At 36.6% G+C, this 17,368-nt stretch overlaps 1 protein-coding gene across 3 annotated transcripts in view; it reads right to left on the minus strand.

Annotated features, from left to right (window-relative positions):
- Positions 1 to 17,274, minus strand: part of LOC112975814 (SLAIN motif-containing protein-like) — a 28,263-nt gene extending 10,989 nt beyond the window's left edge. Inside the window, exons 1-4 of one of the 3 annotated variants that reach the window (XM_026086351.1) lie at positions 16,868 to 17,274; positions 14,368 to 15,095; positions 2,857 to 2,993; positions 401 to 550 (exon numbers count right to left, since the gene is read on the minus strand). In XM_026086351.1, coding sequence (XP_025942136.1) covers positions 401 to 550; positions 2,857 to 2,993; positions 14,368 to 15,077 — 997 coding nt within the window. In that variant the 5' untranslated portion in view covers positions 15,078 to 15,095; positions 16,868 to 17,274. Of the gene's footprint in view, positions 1 to 400; positions 551 to 2,856; positions 2,994 to 14,367; positions 15,096 to 16,790; positions 16,816 to 16,867 lie in introns of those variants that run through there. The other 2 variants (XM_026086352.1, XM_026086353.1) reach the window with 2 other exon arrangements.
- Positions 17,275 to 17,368: the final 94 nt, after the last annotated feature.

Genomic DNA, 17,368 nt, shown 5'->3' on the forward strand with positions numbered 1-17,368 from the left:
AAAAAAAAAAAAAAAAAAAAAGAATAATCCAAGTAACTCTATATTTATATAGTTAATGTATGATAACATTATTCAAAGAACGTTTTTTTCTTTTGGCCCCAACAGCTCTTTTGTATTTTGTGTCATTTAAATTAGTACAATTTAAAAATATATAGAGACAGTGTTATAAAACCAAAAACATTAAGTAAGCATAAGACATTTAGAATGCAAGGAGGTTTTCTCCCACGTAATAAATCAAACTAAGGTTTTTAATGGGGCATATTAAAAAGGAGAAAACCCCACGGGTGGCCTTTATCTCTCGATAAATTTTCCCTGTTCCTTGCCTAAAACGGCCCATTAGTAATCCTCCTTGCATTTTAAACACCAAAGAGGTTTGCACTGCTCTACTGACATGCCATACCTGAGCTGCCACAGGTTAGTAGTGCTTTGTTAGTCGATTTGAGATGCCCGGGAGAGTTTAGCGCATTGCTACAGGAGCCTGTCTCTGTATTCAAATTATGTGCACTTGGTGATGCCAATGGACTGCAATACAGGTTTTTCCATCTACTGGCTAGAAGGAAAAATACAAGAAAGCCATAGAGGTTATCATAGTACTTCTAAAAAATAAAGAGCATAGGATAAAGAAAGGCATCAAGTCAAACAAGATTAAATATTATAACTGCTGTACTTTGAATGAGACATCTTGATGGTACCAGTTACAAGACACACAGAGCAAAACAGTACCTGCTTCCTCGCTCTATCTCCCCCTTTAACTTGTTCTGACACTTCTGAAGAATTCCACCAATAACTTATAACAAACTTAGCTTTCAAGACATACATCTCTGAAAGTTTTAATTCTGGTCTTCAAAGAGGACTATTGTCATAAGTATCTGTTGCTTTCATACCCCATCTTCATTTAAAAAAACTCCATTGAACTTTATGTTTAAACATGTATTATTCTGAATTTTTAATGGTGGAATCAAAACAGCATTCAAGTACAAACACTATTAAGCTTAAAAGGAGAGCAAATGAATATGGAAAACAACCATTTTGAAATATTTATTCAACACAGACTTGCATACGAGTTAGTGAAACAACCAAAAAGAGGTAAGTAGCAAAACTCAGTGCATCCATGCTTACTGCAGCTGGAAATAAGCAGCTGCAACAGTACAGTAACGACTGTGTCTATGACCTGTGTGTATTCAAGGGACTGCTGAACTGCCCAAACCCTTGCAATTTAAAAGCAGCAGCCAAGAAAATAATGATAATTTACTGTGTAGGTGTCTGTGGGGGCACGGGTTTATAGAAATATTAGATCAGACAATATTTTCATTAAAAAGGACTGATAGAGTAGATATAAAGCCTGATAAAATTCAAAAAGAAAACACAAAGTTAATCAAATTAAGCGTCATTCAAATTTTTAAGTGCAGCTGGCTTATACAAGTAAATGAAAAAGGTTTTCAAACCACATTCAGGTATCTTAAATCAGGAATTTCAAGGTCAAACTCAAAATAAGCCTGATTATGGGCAGTGCTAAAGGCACTGTTAGTATGTAAATTTGAAAAGTAAGTGGCCTCTCCGACTTCAAATCACTGAGGCAGAATTACTGGTGAAACTAGAATCAACATTACTGCATTCATACAGAGACAAAGCTGACCAATTCAAACCCCAAGCAGACTACCACCCCAGTGCTGTCCAAAAGCTGGCTTTCTTCAGCACTTAAGATGATCAATGGACTTCAAAATGTTAATTCTCTCTCAAAAAAAGTCACTTTCTCAAACAAACTGCTAACCACAGTATTTGGATTCAGATTTTCATGACTCAAACCAGACAGATGGGGTTGYGACATGTCCTGCTTTGCAATGCTTTTCACCAACCAGTTGTTAGAAGAAAGCAATAGAACGAGTCATCCCACCAGCTGCAGGGTAAATCACAGCTGTAACATAGGAAATTTAAAAAATATAGAAGCAGATTACTTAATCACTTCAAATCCCTCACTGTCTTACCTATTAGAGATTCAGCTCAGGACTTGCACATTTTAAATAGAGGAACCAGGAATGTATTTGAAAAGACAAAGGTAGGATATCCACCAGATGGTTTACCAGCTGAGGCAGTATGGATATGTATCAACATAACCACCTTTCAGTTTTAGAATGAAGTAAACTATACATTTATTCTAGCAGCTCTTGAATTAGTGAAAGGCTAACATGGAACCGATCATTTTGTGTTCTGATAAAGGGGAAAGCAAAAGAAAAAGAATTAGGTCTAAAAATAATTGCCTTTAGAAACACTGAACACTAGATTTTTATTTTATTTTTTTTTACATAGAGAAAGCTCTTATAGTTTCATATAATTTTCCCCCTAGAAAGACATTTTTCCTCTATAATTTTATATTAAAAACATTTAAGTCTATCAATCAATCATGTCATCAATTAAGAGTCTGAAAACACTAAAATACATTTTAGGGTTTAGGCTCTGAACACATTAAAACAAAGAAAGGTGATCAATTTGGCGTTAGACTTGAAATACCTATATTTGCAATTTTTTTAAAAAAAAGAGGCAAAACAAAGTTACATTTGTTTGGTGCATTATTTGCAATCAGCACTGTTTTCTTAATGTTTACAAAACAATCTCTTACCTTCATCAGTTGATATAATACCACTGTATATCAAAAGCAGAGAGGTTTTTATGCAGTGACAAACATGGCTTTACAAACATGCACTAAAACCACAACATCTGAAGGTGCTATCGCCGCAGATATTCTCAAATACAATGAACTGCAAACTTGATGTCTCCTTCATTTTACTATTTCTTCGTGATTTAAAGTATATAAGCTGAAATAAAAGGAACTTGAAGTAGCAACGCTAGTTTACGTACCTTGGTCAAGTCTGTTTATAAGGGTTCGGCAGGCTGCTTCCGTCTCGGGACTGGGATTGTCCAATACCTGTCGGCACCATTTTAAAGGTGAGCCCGTTTTCTGCTCTCCAGTTGATTTTCTCGGGGAAACATACAGCCTTAGAGCAAGGATTGAAAGAAGACAGTGTAAAAGCTCATTAAGCCAAAGCATACAGCCACAGAAGTAGCATTTCCTAAAGTAAACCTAACACTAAATGATAGGAGAGTTTAAAAAAAAAAAAATTTCCATTTATTAGGTTTAAATTGTAAACTATGATTCAAACCACATCTACTATTATGAGTTAAATTCACTTAATGATGGCTCGACAGAGAAAGTGCACAGCCTCTACAAGGCAAGCTTCAACCCGGGGTAGAAGAATACTACTGGAACACTGAGTTGTCTGATAGTAACTCTGAAGTTACACACCAAAAAAATCACATTAAAAACCCAGGTGCGAATTACACTGTCATCACTAACCACAGTTAAACCATATCACCTGGGTCCACTTTCTTTGAGAAATTAGTATGCAAACCATGCTTTCATGAAGTGTTCAATAGTGCACAGGTGGTTCTAATTTTTTATATCAAATTGAACTTCTTTTAAAGATCTTTAATAGTATTTCTCTTTTGTTAAAAAAATAAACAAACCAACCACACAGCTCCGGATTTTCCACCTGTACTGCACTGCAGACAACATCTGTGTCATCTCTTCCAACAGCATCTCTCTGGGACACTAAATGAACGGTATAAAGACGGATCACAGACTTCTGTGACAAATGCAGGAGAGCAATACCGTGATTTTAATTAGAAGCTTCAAAAGTCTTCATATAGTTAGTATGACCAGTACGCTACCTTTTCAATTTGTTTTGTTAAGTTAGATGAGTTCTCCTAAAGTTTGTGTCAGTTCTAACACACTTAACATACCATTTTACATACAGATGCAGGAGTAGCCTTACATATAAACAGATTTGATCAGCTTATAGCCCCAGACTATTTACAACTGATGAGTAAAGTAGCATCTTCACTGTATTTCATAATTAGAAATTTCTCTCCAGAATGGTTAAAGGGTATAGGAGCCACACCGAAAAGCAATGCAAGAATTTTACTTACACATCCAACATTCATAATTTCAAAGTCATAAAAAAACACCAATAAAAAGTATATATTTTAAAGTATAAACAGCAACAAACTTGAGAAACATTTGTAAGGAAAAAAAATCAGCATTGTATACATACAAAACTTAAAATGGATCTTAAGTCTTGTATGTCATTTAGTGAAAAACGATCTCACATAGAGCACATTGAGATCTCAATCAATAGCATGTCAGAGGTGAACTATCTTTGAAGTAAGAAGCGTAGTCACTAATCCAGTTCGTCCACAACGACAGTAAGTTTCCTGGAGATAATAATACATACCTTACTGTTTAAATATTGGACTTCCAACTACATAGTCTTAATAGGCATATGTCAATATATTTTGCTGTGCTGTGAATGCGTTCTGTAGCTGTGCAGGCTACAGAAGGATATTTAATACACTGTTCCACTGAACTCATTCAAAGGATCATAAAAACGATTCACAGGTAGGAAAGTAAGCTCTATGGTGACAGACTTTGAGAGCTGCAGCCGTGCAGTTTATCAAAGAGTCTGAGAGATGCCTGTCAGTGAACATAGAGGGGGAAAAAAGCAGCACAGAGGAAATTTCTGAAAACAAACTTTTTTGAACCGATTAACAAGGCCATAAGATTCTCAAATTTCCGTTTTCAACTATTGAATTTGTCCACCACAGAAATTCTTAGAATTAAGGGTACCAAAAGAGGTGGAAGACTTGCGAGCTCTTTGAAATCTAGGTATTGAATACCTTTCTAGAAGAGAGATGCTTTGAGAAGACATTCTTTGGACTGAATGCACAGGAATCTGATCGTTAAGTTCAGTTGTCCTTTGCAGGCAGGAAGCCTGTGGCTCTCAAGCCTATCTTTCTCAACAAGCTGAGATGAGCTGCTTGCATGGCCTTCAACAAGCACAGTAGTTACATTTCTGCATCAAGAAAATTCTCAGTGCAGGCTTCATGGTTCATAGTCTCCCGAGAGTTACAGAGATTTTCTATGCACACAATCACACAATGAAACTCGTGTTTTTCCCAGCACCATCTACCTCTCAAACATCAAATCCAATACTCCTTTATCAGCTGCTGCCAGGTAAAATGAGCTTTAAAAAGCTTTAAAAAATCCTCTTGGTCATCAGCAAACCAGCTGTAGTCACATTTGATGCAACTGATTTAAATAGCTCCCAAAAGCTGTCTGTCCTTTGGGAGGTTGTTGTCCGCACGCAGGTATAAGCATATTTCAGCTTTCTCAGTGCAAAATCCAGCATTTGAGCATAAAAACAATCACGAGGATGGTTTTAAGATTTCAAGGAGTCTGCACGCATTTCAATTCCCTCCTACTCTCTCTTCTGGCTTTCAGAAAAATGTAGAGCTAATGGCAATAAATTGTTATATTACTGCAACAAGACTCAAATCTTTTTCCCCAGTTACTCTGTCTCACTCAGATTTCTCATGTCTAATTCATAAAATATCCTATCCCCAAGAAAACTAATATAAATCTATAGATATTTTCATAATTATACCATAGATTTCTAAAAAAACCCCTCATTTTTAAAAGTTTTAGGAGCATACTACTGAACACTCAGTTTTCAGGTGCCCAATCCATGAAAGCATCGATGTTTGTCCAAGACAAAACATACAAACAACTACAGTATTTAAAATACTGTACTTGCATCCAAATGCCCATCTAACCTTTTACCCTATCTCCAGTTAATAGCAGATAGGTAAGGATAAGCATAAAAACAGATCTATCGATACCCAGAAAGATGTCCCATAGTTTCACAGTTTGGGGCTATCAGATTTGAGCATGTCCATATGCAACAGCTCCGATTTTTTTTCCCAGTGAATCCATCTAATTTGAATCTATATCCACTTTGATCATCCACAGCACCCTATTGCAATGAGTTCTACAATGTACTGACATGTCGTATGAAGAACTACCTCAATTCACTTGCTTTGAAACTGTCACCTGCTACTTACAGTTGATATTTCCCAGTTCTTGAAGAAGGAATAGGGACGGAAAACAATTATTCTCTATTGCCCTCTGACTTGTCATTCATGACTTTATATGACCTCTATTACATCCCAAAATCTGGCCAGACACCTCCTCTTCAGGGTGCAGAGTTGCAGTCTCTTTAGTCATTTGTCAACAGAAGCTTTTTCATAACAAGCTTTACACAAAACCACAATAAAATAGTCCAAAAGTTAATTTGGTATTGACAAAATAAATGATGAGAAACATGAACACAAATACTCTTGAAAGTGCAATGCTATCTATAGTAATCCAATAGAACAGCAAAAGCAAAGAGCTCTCTCTCTCTCTGGATTTATTTTACAGTTCAGACCAAAAAAAGCAGCAATAAAATAATCAAACAAAAACGAGGTCAATAACCTCCTTAGGGCAGATTGTGCTGTTCTTCACATATTTTAGGTTAAGAAAGAAAAACCTTGCTCTACTTTGGGAAGTTCTTGTTCTAGCCAGCTCCTTCGGAGTGGTTGCTTATAATCGTGTTTGTACCTGGGACTATAGCAGCCAAAAATTATGATGCTGGTGTGATCGCTGAAGCCTGTTTCTTCGTGGAGCAGGCCCACATGCCTCATAGGGCGTAGGAGTTGCCTGCACTGTGTCAGAGGACTCATTTTTCAACCAGCAAGTCTATTGGCAAAAGATGGTGGCACTTATAACTTCACTAAACACAATTAAGCAAGCTCAATTCAGTTTTTCAGAACATTGCCAGTTACTTCATAAAAAGAGATGTCTTTAGAGGAACTCTGGTTTGATTTCACAACATCAGGTTTGTTATTTTGCTTTTTAGACACTTGGAGAAGAGTTTAACGCACTTACCAAGCTAATTTCTTAAAATACACTAGCATAGCTTATTCTTTTGGAACACTACAAATGATCAACTTAGAAACTAAAAACACTAGCCCCGCAAACATAAGCGAACATTTTTCCCAGACACAATATTATGGACTAAAATCACTTTTTGCTAGAGGTTCCCCCCACACCCACCGGTTTCACCCTCCTTTAGCCACTTCGGCACAATTGCCACAGCAACAGAGAAAAGGTTCATACAGGATCACATTTCTAGCTTAACTAAAACAAGCCCTCTTCTTCTGACAGAAGTTTATAAAATAAGCTGAATTCACTCTGCTCAGTTTAAAAGTAAGAAAAGTTTTGGCAGCTTTATGCTTTAAATAGATTTGTCAGGATAGCTTAATCCAATAAGCACAGGAAAAAAAATGTATTCAGGCATATCCTTAAATATGCATAAGAATTCCAGTTTATGAGTAGGCTGAAGTATGTTTTGGTTTAACAAATATCCAATCGCCGAATAAGTTTTACCTTGTATTTTCTTCCTACGACTCTGCAGTTTGGTATGAAGTAAGTTTTATTTAAATGGCAAAAGGTTCTGAATATACTTTTGTCAAAATTCTAATGATGATTAAGAAGCTATTCAAATAGTTACAAGGCCTAATACAAAATTCAGAGAGTAAATGTTTGGGTATATATTCTCAATCTAATATACTGGGTATTTCCTGTGAACTCGTTAAATATGAATGAGGCGCTTTTTTTAGCTTCTGTGAGGAAATTATTAGATAAAGCGAATCTAGTTTCTGCTTACTACTATATGTGTTTCTTTTCCCCCATATAAAGCATTTTGGGAAATGCACCTCTGGTAAGAGGCAAGTAGTTTCAGCTGTGCAGTGAGTGCAGTATGAGATTATTCTTCCATTAAGAATGTAGGCTACTCTACTCAAAAATAAATTTGTGGGGGTTTTGTGGTTTATTCCAACATACTCCGATGTATACTAAAAGCAGAACCATCCTCTAGAGAGGGTATTTTTCTTTTGGGGTCAATGTCACAGGAGAATTTATGAGAGTGAATAGCCTCTAGTGTTTAACTTTTAAAGTACTGCATTTAAATTAAAAATCCAAGAATCTAGAAAATACTGTAAATGACAACTTTTTCAACTTACACGCCACACTAAAAATAAATAAATAAAAAATAATGCTTCTTCACAATTTAGTAACACATCAGATCAATTATAAGAGTGTAAGCCGGTATTGTCTGGGAACTTAACATTGCAATCAAGCAGCGTATTTACACAAGTCAATCTATAAAACATAAGATGAGTATTTAGACTACAGAAAGATCTATAACTAATAAATGTGTACAATGAATTGCAAACAAACCTTAGTTTTCAAGGCATGAGCTTGATTATACATCTTCTATTGCACTTATCACCAGTAGCCATAGCAGTACCATGAACAGCATATATTACACTGATTTGGGAATCTGAGTTATCTATATCAATGCAAAGCAAAGGAAACCGAAGGTAGCTAAATACATTTAAAACCAATTTAGACTTACAAGATATGCCTCTATAAAGCACTAAGAAGGCAACTAAGTTCTTCTATAAAGCACATTTTCAACAGATGTGTTCATTTTCCCTTTCCTTTATGTACCCTACTTCAAAGACAGTTGTTTTCAGAAGACTTATATCTGTGCTTCCACTGTTCCAGTCTCAAATCCAACACTAGTTTTGAACAGAAATGCCAACACCTATGCACAGTATTATGGAAAGCAAAGGTGAAAGGACTGTCCAGATCTCAAAATGATAGAAATGCAAGAAAAAAGGAGAAAAATGGTGGGAAAAAAACCCTTCTACAAATAGAAACAGCATAGTAGCTGCTCAAGTTTGAGCAGTCTAAGCCTTTATTCCCGAGACACAGAAACTGGGAAGAGAGAAGAACACTGTAATCTCAGAAGCACCACCACTTTTTCATGTCTATCTAATGGCTAAACCTGCTGAGCAAAATACCCCAAATCTAGTCACTTTAGCCAAAGAAGCTCTAAACACCACATTAGCTTAGTTTCGTGACGCAGCCAGCAGCCTATAAGACAATCAAAGGGTACCTGGTGGGACAATTTAAGAGTCATTATACATATGCTGCATAAGGATGCTGAACAACATCTGCAGCAATTTGCTGCAGCGATGTAAAAAACTTTTCCTCTTACGCTGTGGCAGATAGATCATCATGCCCATAACTTACTTGACGGAAGGAACCACAAGTCAAAACCTCAAGTGTTTCAAAAAGAGTCAGCGATTTTAAGTCTCCTCCATCGACAGCAGTTTAAACTAAAAGGTCGTATTTTGCACACAAGGGTCGGACAAGCATGTAGATTCTTCCTTCATCTTACTCTACTCTGGCACTGGTAATTACTGGGCAAAGAGACTGCTGATGGTAATACTATCTTAAAGTTGCACAGAAAGGTTTGAAGGAGCTCACCTACCCAGAGACTGTGCACAGCAAGACAGACATTACAAAAAGCATTGTTAACAGCTTACTGCAGCTAACAAAGAAATAATACTCTATTAAAATAACCTAGAAAATCAAGAAGTAATATTTTCAATAATTCTTCTATACATTACTTAATACAATAAAGCTAATTGATACAGTATAAAGAATAGCTTAACAGTTTTTCATAAGACTACCAGTCTGAACAATTAAAACTGAAAATTACTGTTTCAAAGTCATGCAGAACGTTGTTGGCAAACAAAGATTACAGGCAAACTGCTGCATGGCCTTTGGAAGTGTATGAAGTGACTATATAGACATTAGGGAGAAAGTTCTCCACCAAGCTACAGGTACAAAGTGTTATGTTTTTCATGATGCTATATTAGCAGGATACCTGAATTCTGTTCTGAAGCCACATCCTCATTTGGTGGAATTTCTCAAAAAAAACCTCATTCCCATCTCTGACCAGGCAACAAGCTAAAAGCGATGATATCCTGCAACATGTTGTACTAAATTCCATTAAGACATTAACAGAGAAGGACATTGAACGCTGAAAACACACACTCCCATGAAGCTCCTAAGCAGTCACTTATATTTGGGCAACTCACATTTCCTCGTCCTACAAAGACTCCCTATTTGCTGTGTTGAGCTCCTGGACTCAAACAAGAGACAGCAGAACACGAAGGTGAAGGAGGCACAGTCCACTTTCAGTTGAAACACATGCATTTGGGAAGGAAGAAGATGCAAGGCAAGGATGCAACAGCAGCACACCGATTCATCTAAGTGGTACATGGATTCCCTCCCCTTTCCATCCCACAAGAAAAACACCACCATGAAAGGCTGACTAGACCTGTACAGTCACCTAGGCGCCCCTCATATTTGACATATTCTTCTAAAAGGAACTCACCAAAAGAAGCTTCAAAAGATTCTGCACATGGGTTTGCTTGTTTGTTTTTTAAACACAGAAGAACATACATAAAAGACAATTTGAAGACCTGTGCTAACCTGTTGGCTGTTTTGTCATCAGAATCTAGAATTCTTACCACTAAGACGTTCTTTGAACAATAACAGTAGCAATACTGAGGAGTCAAGACACTCTTCCATTGCATCCAAGTGAGCAGTTGTAGTTATTTAAGGCAGCGGGGAGGAGAAGTACTCATTCTACCAACATAAATTAATAATTAAAGGAGACACAAAAATAGTCTAATACAGTAAGAAAGACAAATAGTACTAAAAAAGTTTAATAATCTTTTCACTTTTGCCGTATCTGTCTACTTTTCATCCAATGCCACATTAATAAGAACTCTTTATATTTCAGAGGGGGCTGGAATTTAAAACATTTCATCATAATTCCAAGCCAAAATTCTGTCACCCAAGTCTTACTAGGGAAAATAACTGACAGTTGGCAAAACACCAAACAAGTCGCATAGGTATACCTAACAAAATGATCAATGCAAATCAGCACAAGAATAATAATAATCTAAACTCACAGAAAAGCACAACTGAATTCCTACATGTGGGGAGTTTGTCAGAATGACAAACGCTAAGGAAGACAAAACAAGGTAACACTCCATTGCAAGTGTATCTTGTCAGCTCCCTTCTATTAAATTACAGTTTTTCTCCAAACAGCTTAGGAGTTAAAGTGCTTTGAAGTGTAGCATAACAGAGGTAACTAGTAACTAAGTGAGGGCAAAGACTAGTAATGTCTAAATTAAGCCTCAGGTTGAATTTGACAGCACTGAAAGGCGACTTTCACATGGACCGATTGTGTGTCATGCACATTTACAAAATTTGAATATCTATTTGAAAAAGTGACATACAAAAATAAGTCAAGGTACGGACACCAAAGAAGTACAGAGTTAGCTACTGCATGTGATGTAGTAACTCATGTTTCAGGTGAGTTCAGTCATTGCAATGCTGCTTTTAAAGACTAAAACAAAAATTTAGAGAACATAAATATTGCTGAAGCAAAGGGAAGATGCATCATCACCACAGATAGTGAAGAAATGAAGAATATACCTGTATCTGCAGAGAATACTAACAAATCCTCTGATCCACTCCTTTGTGCTTCAACCTTGGCCCTCCTAGAGCAAGAGGTTTTGCTATTGCTACTTTAGCTCAAGTAGCAAAAATCCATGCAGTAGATTTAACTAGTGGTTTCAACCCTATTAAGTCACACGGGCATCAACACAATACTACAGTAGAATTTATCTTAAAGTTTGGAAGCTTTTTTAAAGCTGGAAGAGTGATATAAAAATATGAAGAGAACATTAAGGATGGAAAAAGAAATCAGGAGCTTAATATTTAAGAAAGGCCAGCCTTGTTGTTCCAACACTTTACGACAGTGTTTTATTACACGATCACACAGACTAAGTGCTCTTGTTCTTAGAGCGAATGAAGCAAGACCCACCTAAAAAGTCTCTAATCACATATCCTAACACATAGATGGAGTGCTGCTCAACAAAAGTTGCACAGAATAACAAAAATAAAATCTCTTTTTGAAAGCTTCCCCCCCACACACACACTCGTTAAACAGTTTCATGCTTTAAGAGAATGTAACAGGAGCTCTTAGTATTCTTCAAGGTGTAAAACATCACCCATCTACTAGATGACATTAAAGAAAAGGTCACAAACCAAAAGGACTGGGTTAACAGGGTTACAATTCTACCAATTTAGCAATGTCAGTGAAAAACAAAGTCACTGGGGATTTCTCAAAAATTACCAAGCTACATAAATATCCAAGCACACATGATATATCTTAATATTAGCTACAGGGTTTTTTTTCCCTAATGCATAATATTAAAAAAGGGATTGCATATATACGCCAGTATAGTAAGCTATTGTTTTGACTTMTATGCTGTTTAATGCACTTTGATATTACTTCCATCCAGGCAGCAAAAAAAAAAATCTCCCAAATCAGCACAGCCACCTTATTAAAAATCCATACAGCATTAAGGTTTTGTTCAAAAAAAATACACACAACCACTGATATCTGGCTATTGCTCATACCAAAACATGAATATTTGCAAAAACAATGTGAGATGTGTTCTTGTGAAGAGAATTTAGTATACTTGGCAATAAGCAGAGGCATATATTATTGATGTTATGTAGATTATTAGCACCCTACCTTCAATTTTACTGAGGAGCTGCAGAACAAGAAGTCATCATAAAAATGACTTCTTGCTTTACCAGGTTTGTTGGACAAGAGGAAAAACAAAACAGATTCAAGTAATACAAAATGATCATAACTAATTTATTATAATAGTACTGGCACACGTGCCCACAATTCTTTGTAATACCATCTTTATTTAAGTTTTTGGGGGCATCCATCAGTTCCATGCTTTCTACTGTTTTTAATACACTGACCCATAGCAACCAAATCTGACAAAGTGACAGAGATCTCAGAAGCACCAAGATCCTACAAGGTCTAGGAGAAAAGATACTTGGTAAAGGAGAATAACTTTATTAGCAGCCAGTTCAAGAGAATTTTAATAAACTCAGCCTCTGAGTACAGAATCTCTCCTGATTGCATTTGACAATGCTCGTTGTCCCTGTAAAACCCAAGCTGCATCTGGTTTCTTCATCAGGACAGTACAGTTTGAAGAACCTTTGCATGTGTGCTTCTCTGGTCTACGACATAAGAAAAGTAGTTGTTTCATAAACACAGAAATAACAAAGCCTAGTTTCCAAATTCAATTTKTTAAACAGATGTTCTTATTTCCAAAAAAAAAAAAAAAAGTCTGATCTAAATACTATTTAAGCATGCTAGAGTTTAAGTGATCAAATTTGACCCAGTATCCAGTTTTTGCAAGAAAGCTTGCCAAGAAAAAAAAGCAAGACCATCAGTGGAAGTTAAAAATCAAATAAGAAGTCCCTTGCACCATTTGTAGTCAGAAAAAAATAAAGCTTTCCAGGAGTGGGAATGAACTTTCTGAATGCCCCCCGCCTCCTCCCCCAAAAACCTATTAGAAGAAACTCAGTTTTGAAGAGCACTTAACTTTATACATTCCTTTCCAAAATTAATTAATATTGAAAATCAATCTCCCCTCACTTTGTCATCTGAAAAAAGCTTTCTCCTTTTTTTTTTAAATAAAATCTTGAATTTAGACTAGAACTGATGTTATTACATTATTGAGCTCCATTCCATGCACAAACAAAAATTCTTTGCTGATAACAGCTAATGAAATTTTAGACTTTAAGACTTGCTTTGTATTGAACAACTTATAGTAGAACTGCATCTTCAGTGCATCATCATCCATCTCCAGCTAAAAATTTTGGGACAGTTTGCAGATCCCTGAAGCTATCCTATGAAGTCTTAAAACTAGGAACTGTGTGTAAAATCCCAAGTCAGAGCTATTGAATGGGATGAAATTAGCTTTAGACTTTAACCAGCTTTGAAAGGGCAAGGGAAATTATTTTGCTGATTTATAAAACAAGATCTAAACAAGGCTGCTGGTGAACTGGAGAGTCCTACAAAGTAAGGTCCATTATGGATTACATCACTGATCTGTGTCAGATCATGTCTCTGAATAAAAGAGCAGGTTAACTACAGAAACAATATTCAGGAAACAAATGGTTGCCTTCTTAGATAACAGTGAAAGCCACAAATTCCAGGTGGGGAGAAGTAAAAAAAAAAAAAAAAAATCCCAGGTTTCAGTTTGCGAAAAATCTTATTTTCTTATTAGAAAGTTTTTATTTAAATACAATATCTGCAGCTAATGCACAAAATTCAAGAACTCCATTTTTCCTTCATCTGTGTACATTATACATAAATAAACTAACAGGGAAAGCACGTTTTCTGTGCTTACTACAGTAGCTTCAGGAAGTAAGCATAGAAGGAGAAGCCTTATAGTTAAACTGATTCAGAATAAAAAGTGTTTTCGTGTTCATTTWGTTATGGCACAGTGGTCTTAGAATGCAATTCTCATTATTGGCTGTTCTTATTTTTTTCTGTACAGTGCTTTCATTTTAACAGCAACCACTTTATTCCTTTAAAATTATTGCAATAATTATATCCAAACACAGGAATTCACAACTGCATCAGCAATCATAAGTTCTACATATTACTAAAGTTTGGAAATACATACCAGCTATCTTCTTCTTCATTGCAATTTTCAAGTTCTAACACTTTCACTTCATCCAGAGCTGTATTATTCAAAAAGTTTTCTAGATCGCCACATTTTCCATTTGGATTTTGTTCATTTATTTTAACTGAGGAATCAAGACCTGCGATGACCAAATTTCCCGTAAGCTCTGTGCTATTACTTGTATCCATATGTAAAGAACGCCTAGTATTATCAGCAGTCTTCATTTCTGCTTTATACATGTTAGAAGAAAGTTCTTCAATAGCAGTGTTACAACTGTATTTCAGTTGGGCATCTATATCTTTTTTTAAGCAATTGTTCTCTCCCTCCTCCTTTCTTATCTTGCTTAATTTGTTCTGCAGATCTACCATTATTTGCAATTCTTGCTTCTCAGTGATAGCATTGATGCTGTTATTAATTTCCATTCCATTAAGACCGGAGTCATGGTTATCCACACCAGCATGGATCTCGCTCGGCATATTCACCCCAAGCATACTTCTGCGGCTCCTGGTTCTTAGGTGCTGATTCTGGATCTCAAGTCTCCTCACAAGCTCCTGCAGCTTTCTCACCTCCTCTAGTTCTGAGCCAACCTCATCAGACGGTGGGTCTGTATCGGGGCCCATTGCAGAATTTTCTGTTGAGTCTTGCTCTAAGTCAGGCTCCAGGGCATGATCCTGCTGTATGACTGGGGCACTTCCAGGAACTACCATCATCCAAAATGCGCAGTTTCACTGCAAGAAAAAAAAAAAAATATATATATATATATATATAAACTTCATAAAGATGCACAATATTTTAAACAAATTAGACTTAAAACACCAAAAAAACTGTCTTTTATAAGCATAAACTAATGATATTAGGATAAGCGATGACTGAAGGTAATCAAAATCAATTCAAAAAGAACAAAAAAGATTAGTATGAAACAATAAAAAAATACTTATATGAATCCTCAAATGGCTCAGACGTGCAACTATTATGCCACAAATTAGACTGAATGAAAGGAAGCTGATCTAATCACGCATGATAGTTTAGTTTCCATCCGTAAACACATGAAACACATGAGAAAAGCTCTGATTGAGCGAAGTCAGGAAACATAATTAGCAAGTGCTGACGTCAGACAATGACAGCATTAAGAAAATGGTAAAAACACCCTTTGTTCATTACCAGGTTTATTCTGGAAGAGCACAAAAATACCTTGAAAACATTTCTACGTCAACTTCTACCAAAGTCTGTGCAAATGACATTAAAAATGACTAACAACAGGAGCTTCTGTTACTATGATATATTAAAATAAGCATAACTAGTGTTTTTATTGGCATTTTTTTAAACAATTGAAGAAACAGAGGCAAGCTCTCTAATACAAACACAGGAAGAAGATAAACACAAAGAAATAAAACACACCACAGATTACAGATTCCAATAATTGTTATGAAATGAAGCCCTCTCTGATTTTCTGATTGCAAATACTAGTATTTATCTTGTGGTTGAGTTGACCAAAGAAGAATGCATAGAGAACCATCAGACAGCTTCAAACCGCATATGTATTCAAATTTCCCCAAAGCCATAAAGTAATACTAGTGCATAAATGCATATTCTTTATCATTACCTTAACTACCTATGTCCTGAATACAAATAAAAGGTCTGTGGCGAGACATTTAACATGCACCCTTACCAAGTAATTAAGCAAACACTGATTTYTCCCTACTCTAGTGATTTACACCAGTTAACTTCCAGTTTCAACGYGTGTATTTATTTCTAAAGTGACTCTTCATCGAAAGCCCCTAATACGAGATTAATGTTCTGTGTAGCAAATAAAATGGACATCCCCCTCCAAAAAAAAAAAAAAGTTAATATATTCCATTTTGTGGGGGAGGGAGGGGACAAAAAACAATAAAGATGGAGTTACAGGAAGCAGTCAAATCAAAATGAAAAAGATTTGAGGCAGGTACAACTGCATTCAAACTGAGGTTTTTGGCTCTGGCCTAACCACTTTTCCCTCCTCTCCTTGCGGTCTGGAAGTTTCTCCTGTTTTTTAAGGCCTAACTACCAGCCGGTAGAGGAAACCACATGAGTTAACTGTTACACCAAGTGCACAAAGCAAACAAGGTAAAGGCCTCCCCCTGACACACACCAGTTTAGCATCCTTCAACTACTTTGTTGCTTCTAACAGAAGCAGCTGAATACATTTCCTGGAAAATACTTCTTTATCTGACAGCGCTTTATTTTGGTCATCTATGGAGAGGATGAAAATTAAGGCATGGATTAATGAATCTGAACAGCGTTTACCAACGGCTGTATATGAACCCAACTGACTGCAGCGCATTTTAAACGCAGCTTTAAAGTCATACGTCCAAGAAGGATTGCTGAAGTTGTTTTGACTTGGGGAGAAAATTACACTTGTAAGTAACAGGCAATTTAATACTTACTCATAAGCTTATTTCAAAGAGTAACAACACAAGCATAATTTTCAAAGGCATTTAACATCTATTACTCAGTAACTCACTGAAGAAACACCATCAGGGAATTTAAGATTTCTTCTGTCGAAGTAAAATACACAGACCAAGGGGGGAAAGTAATGACTTCTGTCACCCGGATAAGCAGTTCCCTCAAAGACTGAAGAGGAACAAAACTGTATTTTCCTTCACAGGGGGAAAGAAGCAGATTAAAAAGGTTTAGCCTTTCCCTAAGCCCAACACCTCTTTAAAAAAAAAAAAAAATCACTAAAACTGACAAATAAGCAGCTGCAACGATATGAAGAAATATCTGTGAAACTTCAGTCCATTGCACAATGCCCTGCAAAAGAAATCCCGTTACAAGCAGCAGTCAGCGCGGAGATAATAACTTGGACTTCTTCGAAAAGACATCCGGGTTTTCAAACAGCAGGTTGCCGGGCTCTCCGTGCGGCAAGACACGGCCGAAGGGCGAGCGGTGCCTCCCCGCGCCCCGGCCGCGCTCCGGCGCCGCTGCCCGCGGCGCCCTGCCCCTCGCGGACGCAAAACGCTCC

The sequence above is a fragment of the Apteryx rowi genome, unplaced genomic scaffold (genome assembly GCF_003343035.1).
Source record: "Apteryx rowi isolate R43461 unplaced genomic scaffold, aptRow1 scaffold_69, whole genome shotgun sequence".
Classification (NCBI taxonomy): Eukaryota; Metazoa; Chordata; class Aves; order Apterygiformes; family Apterygidae; genus Apteryx; species Apteryx rowi.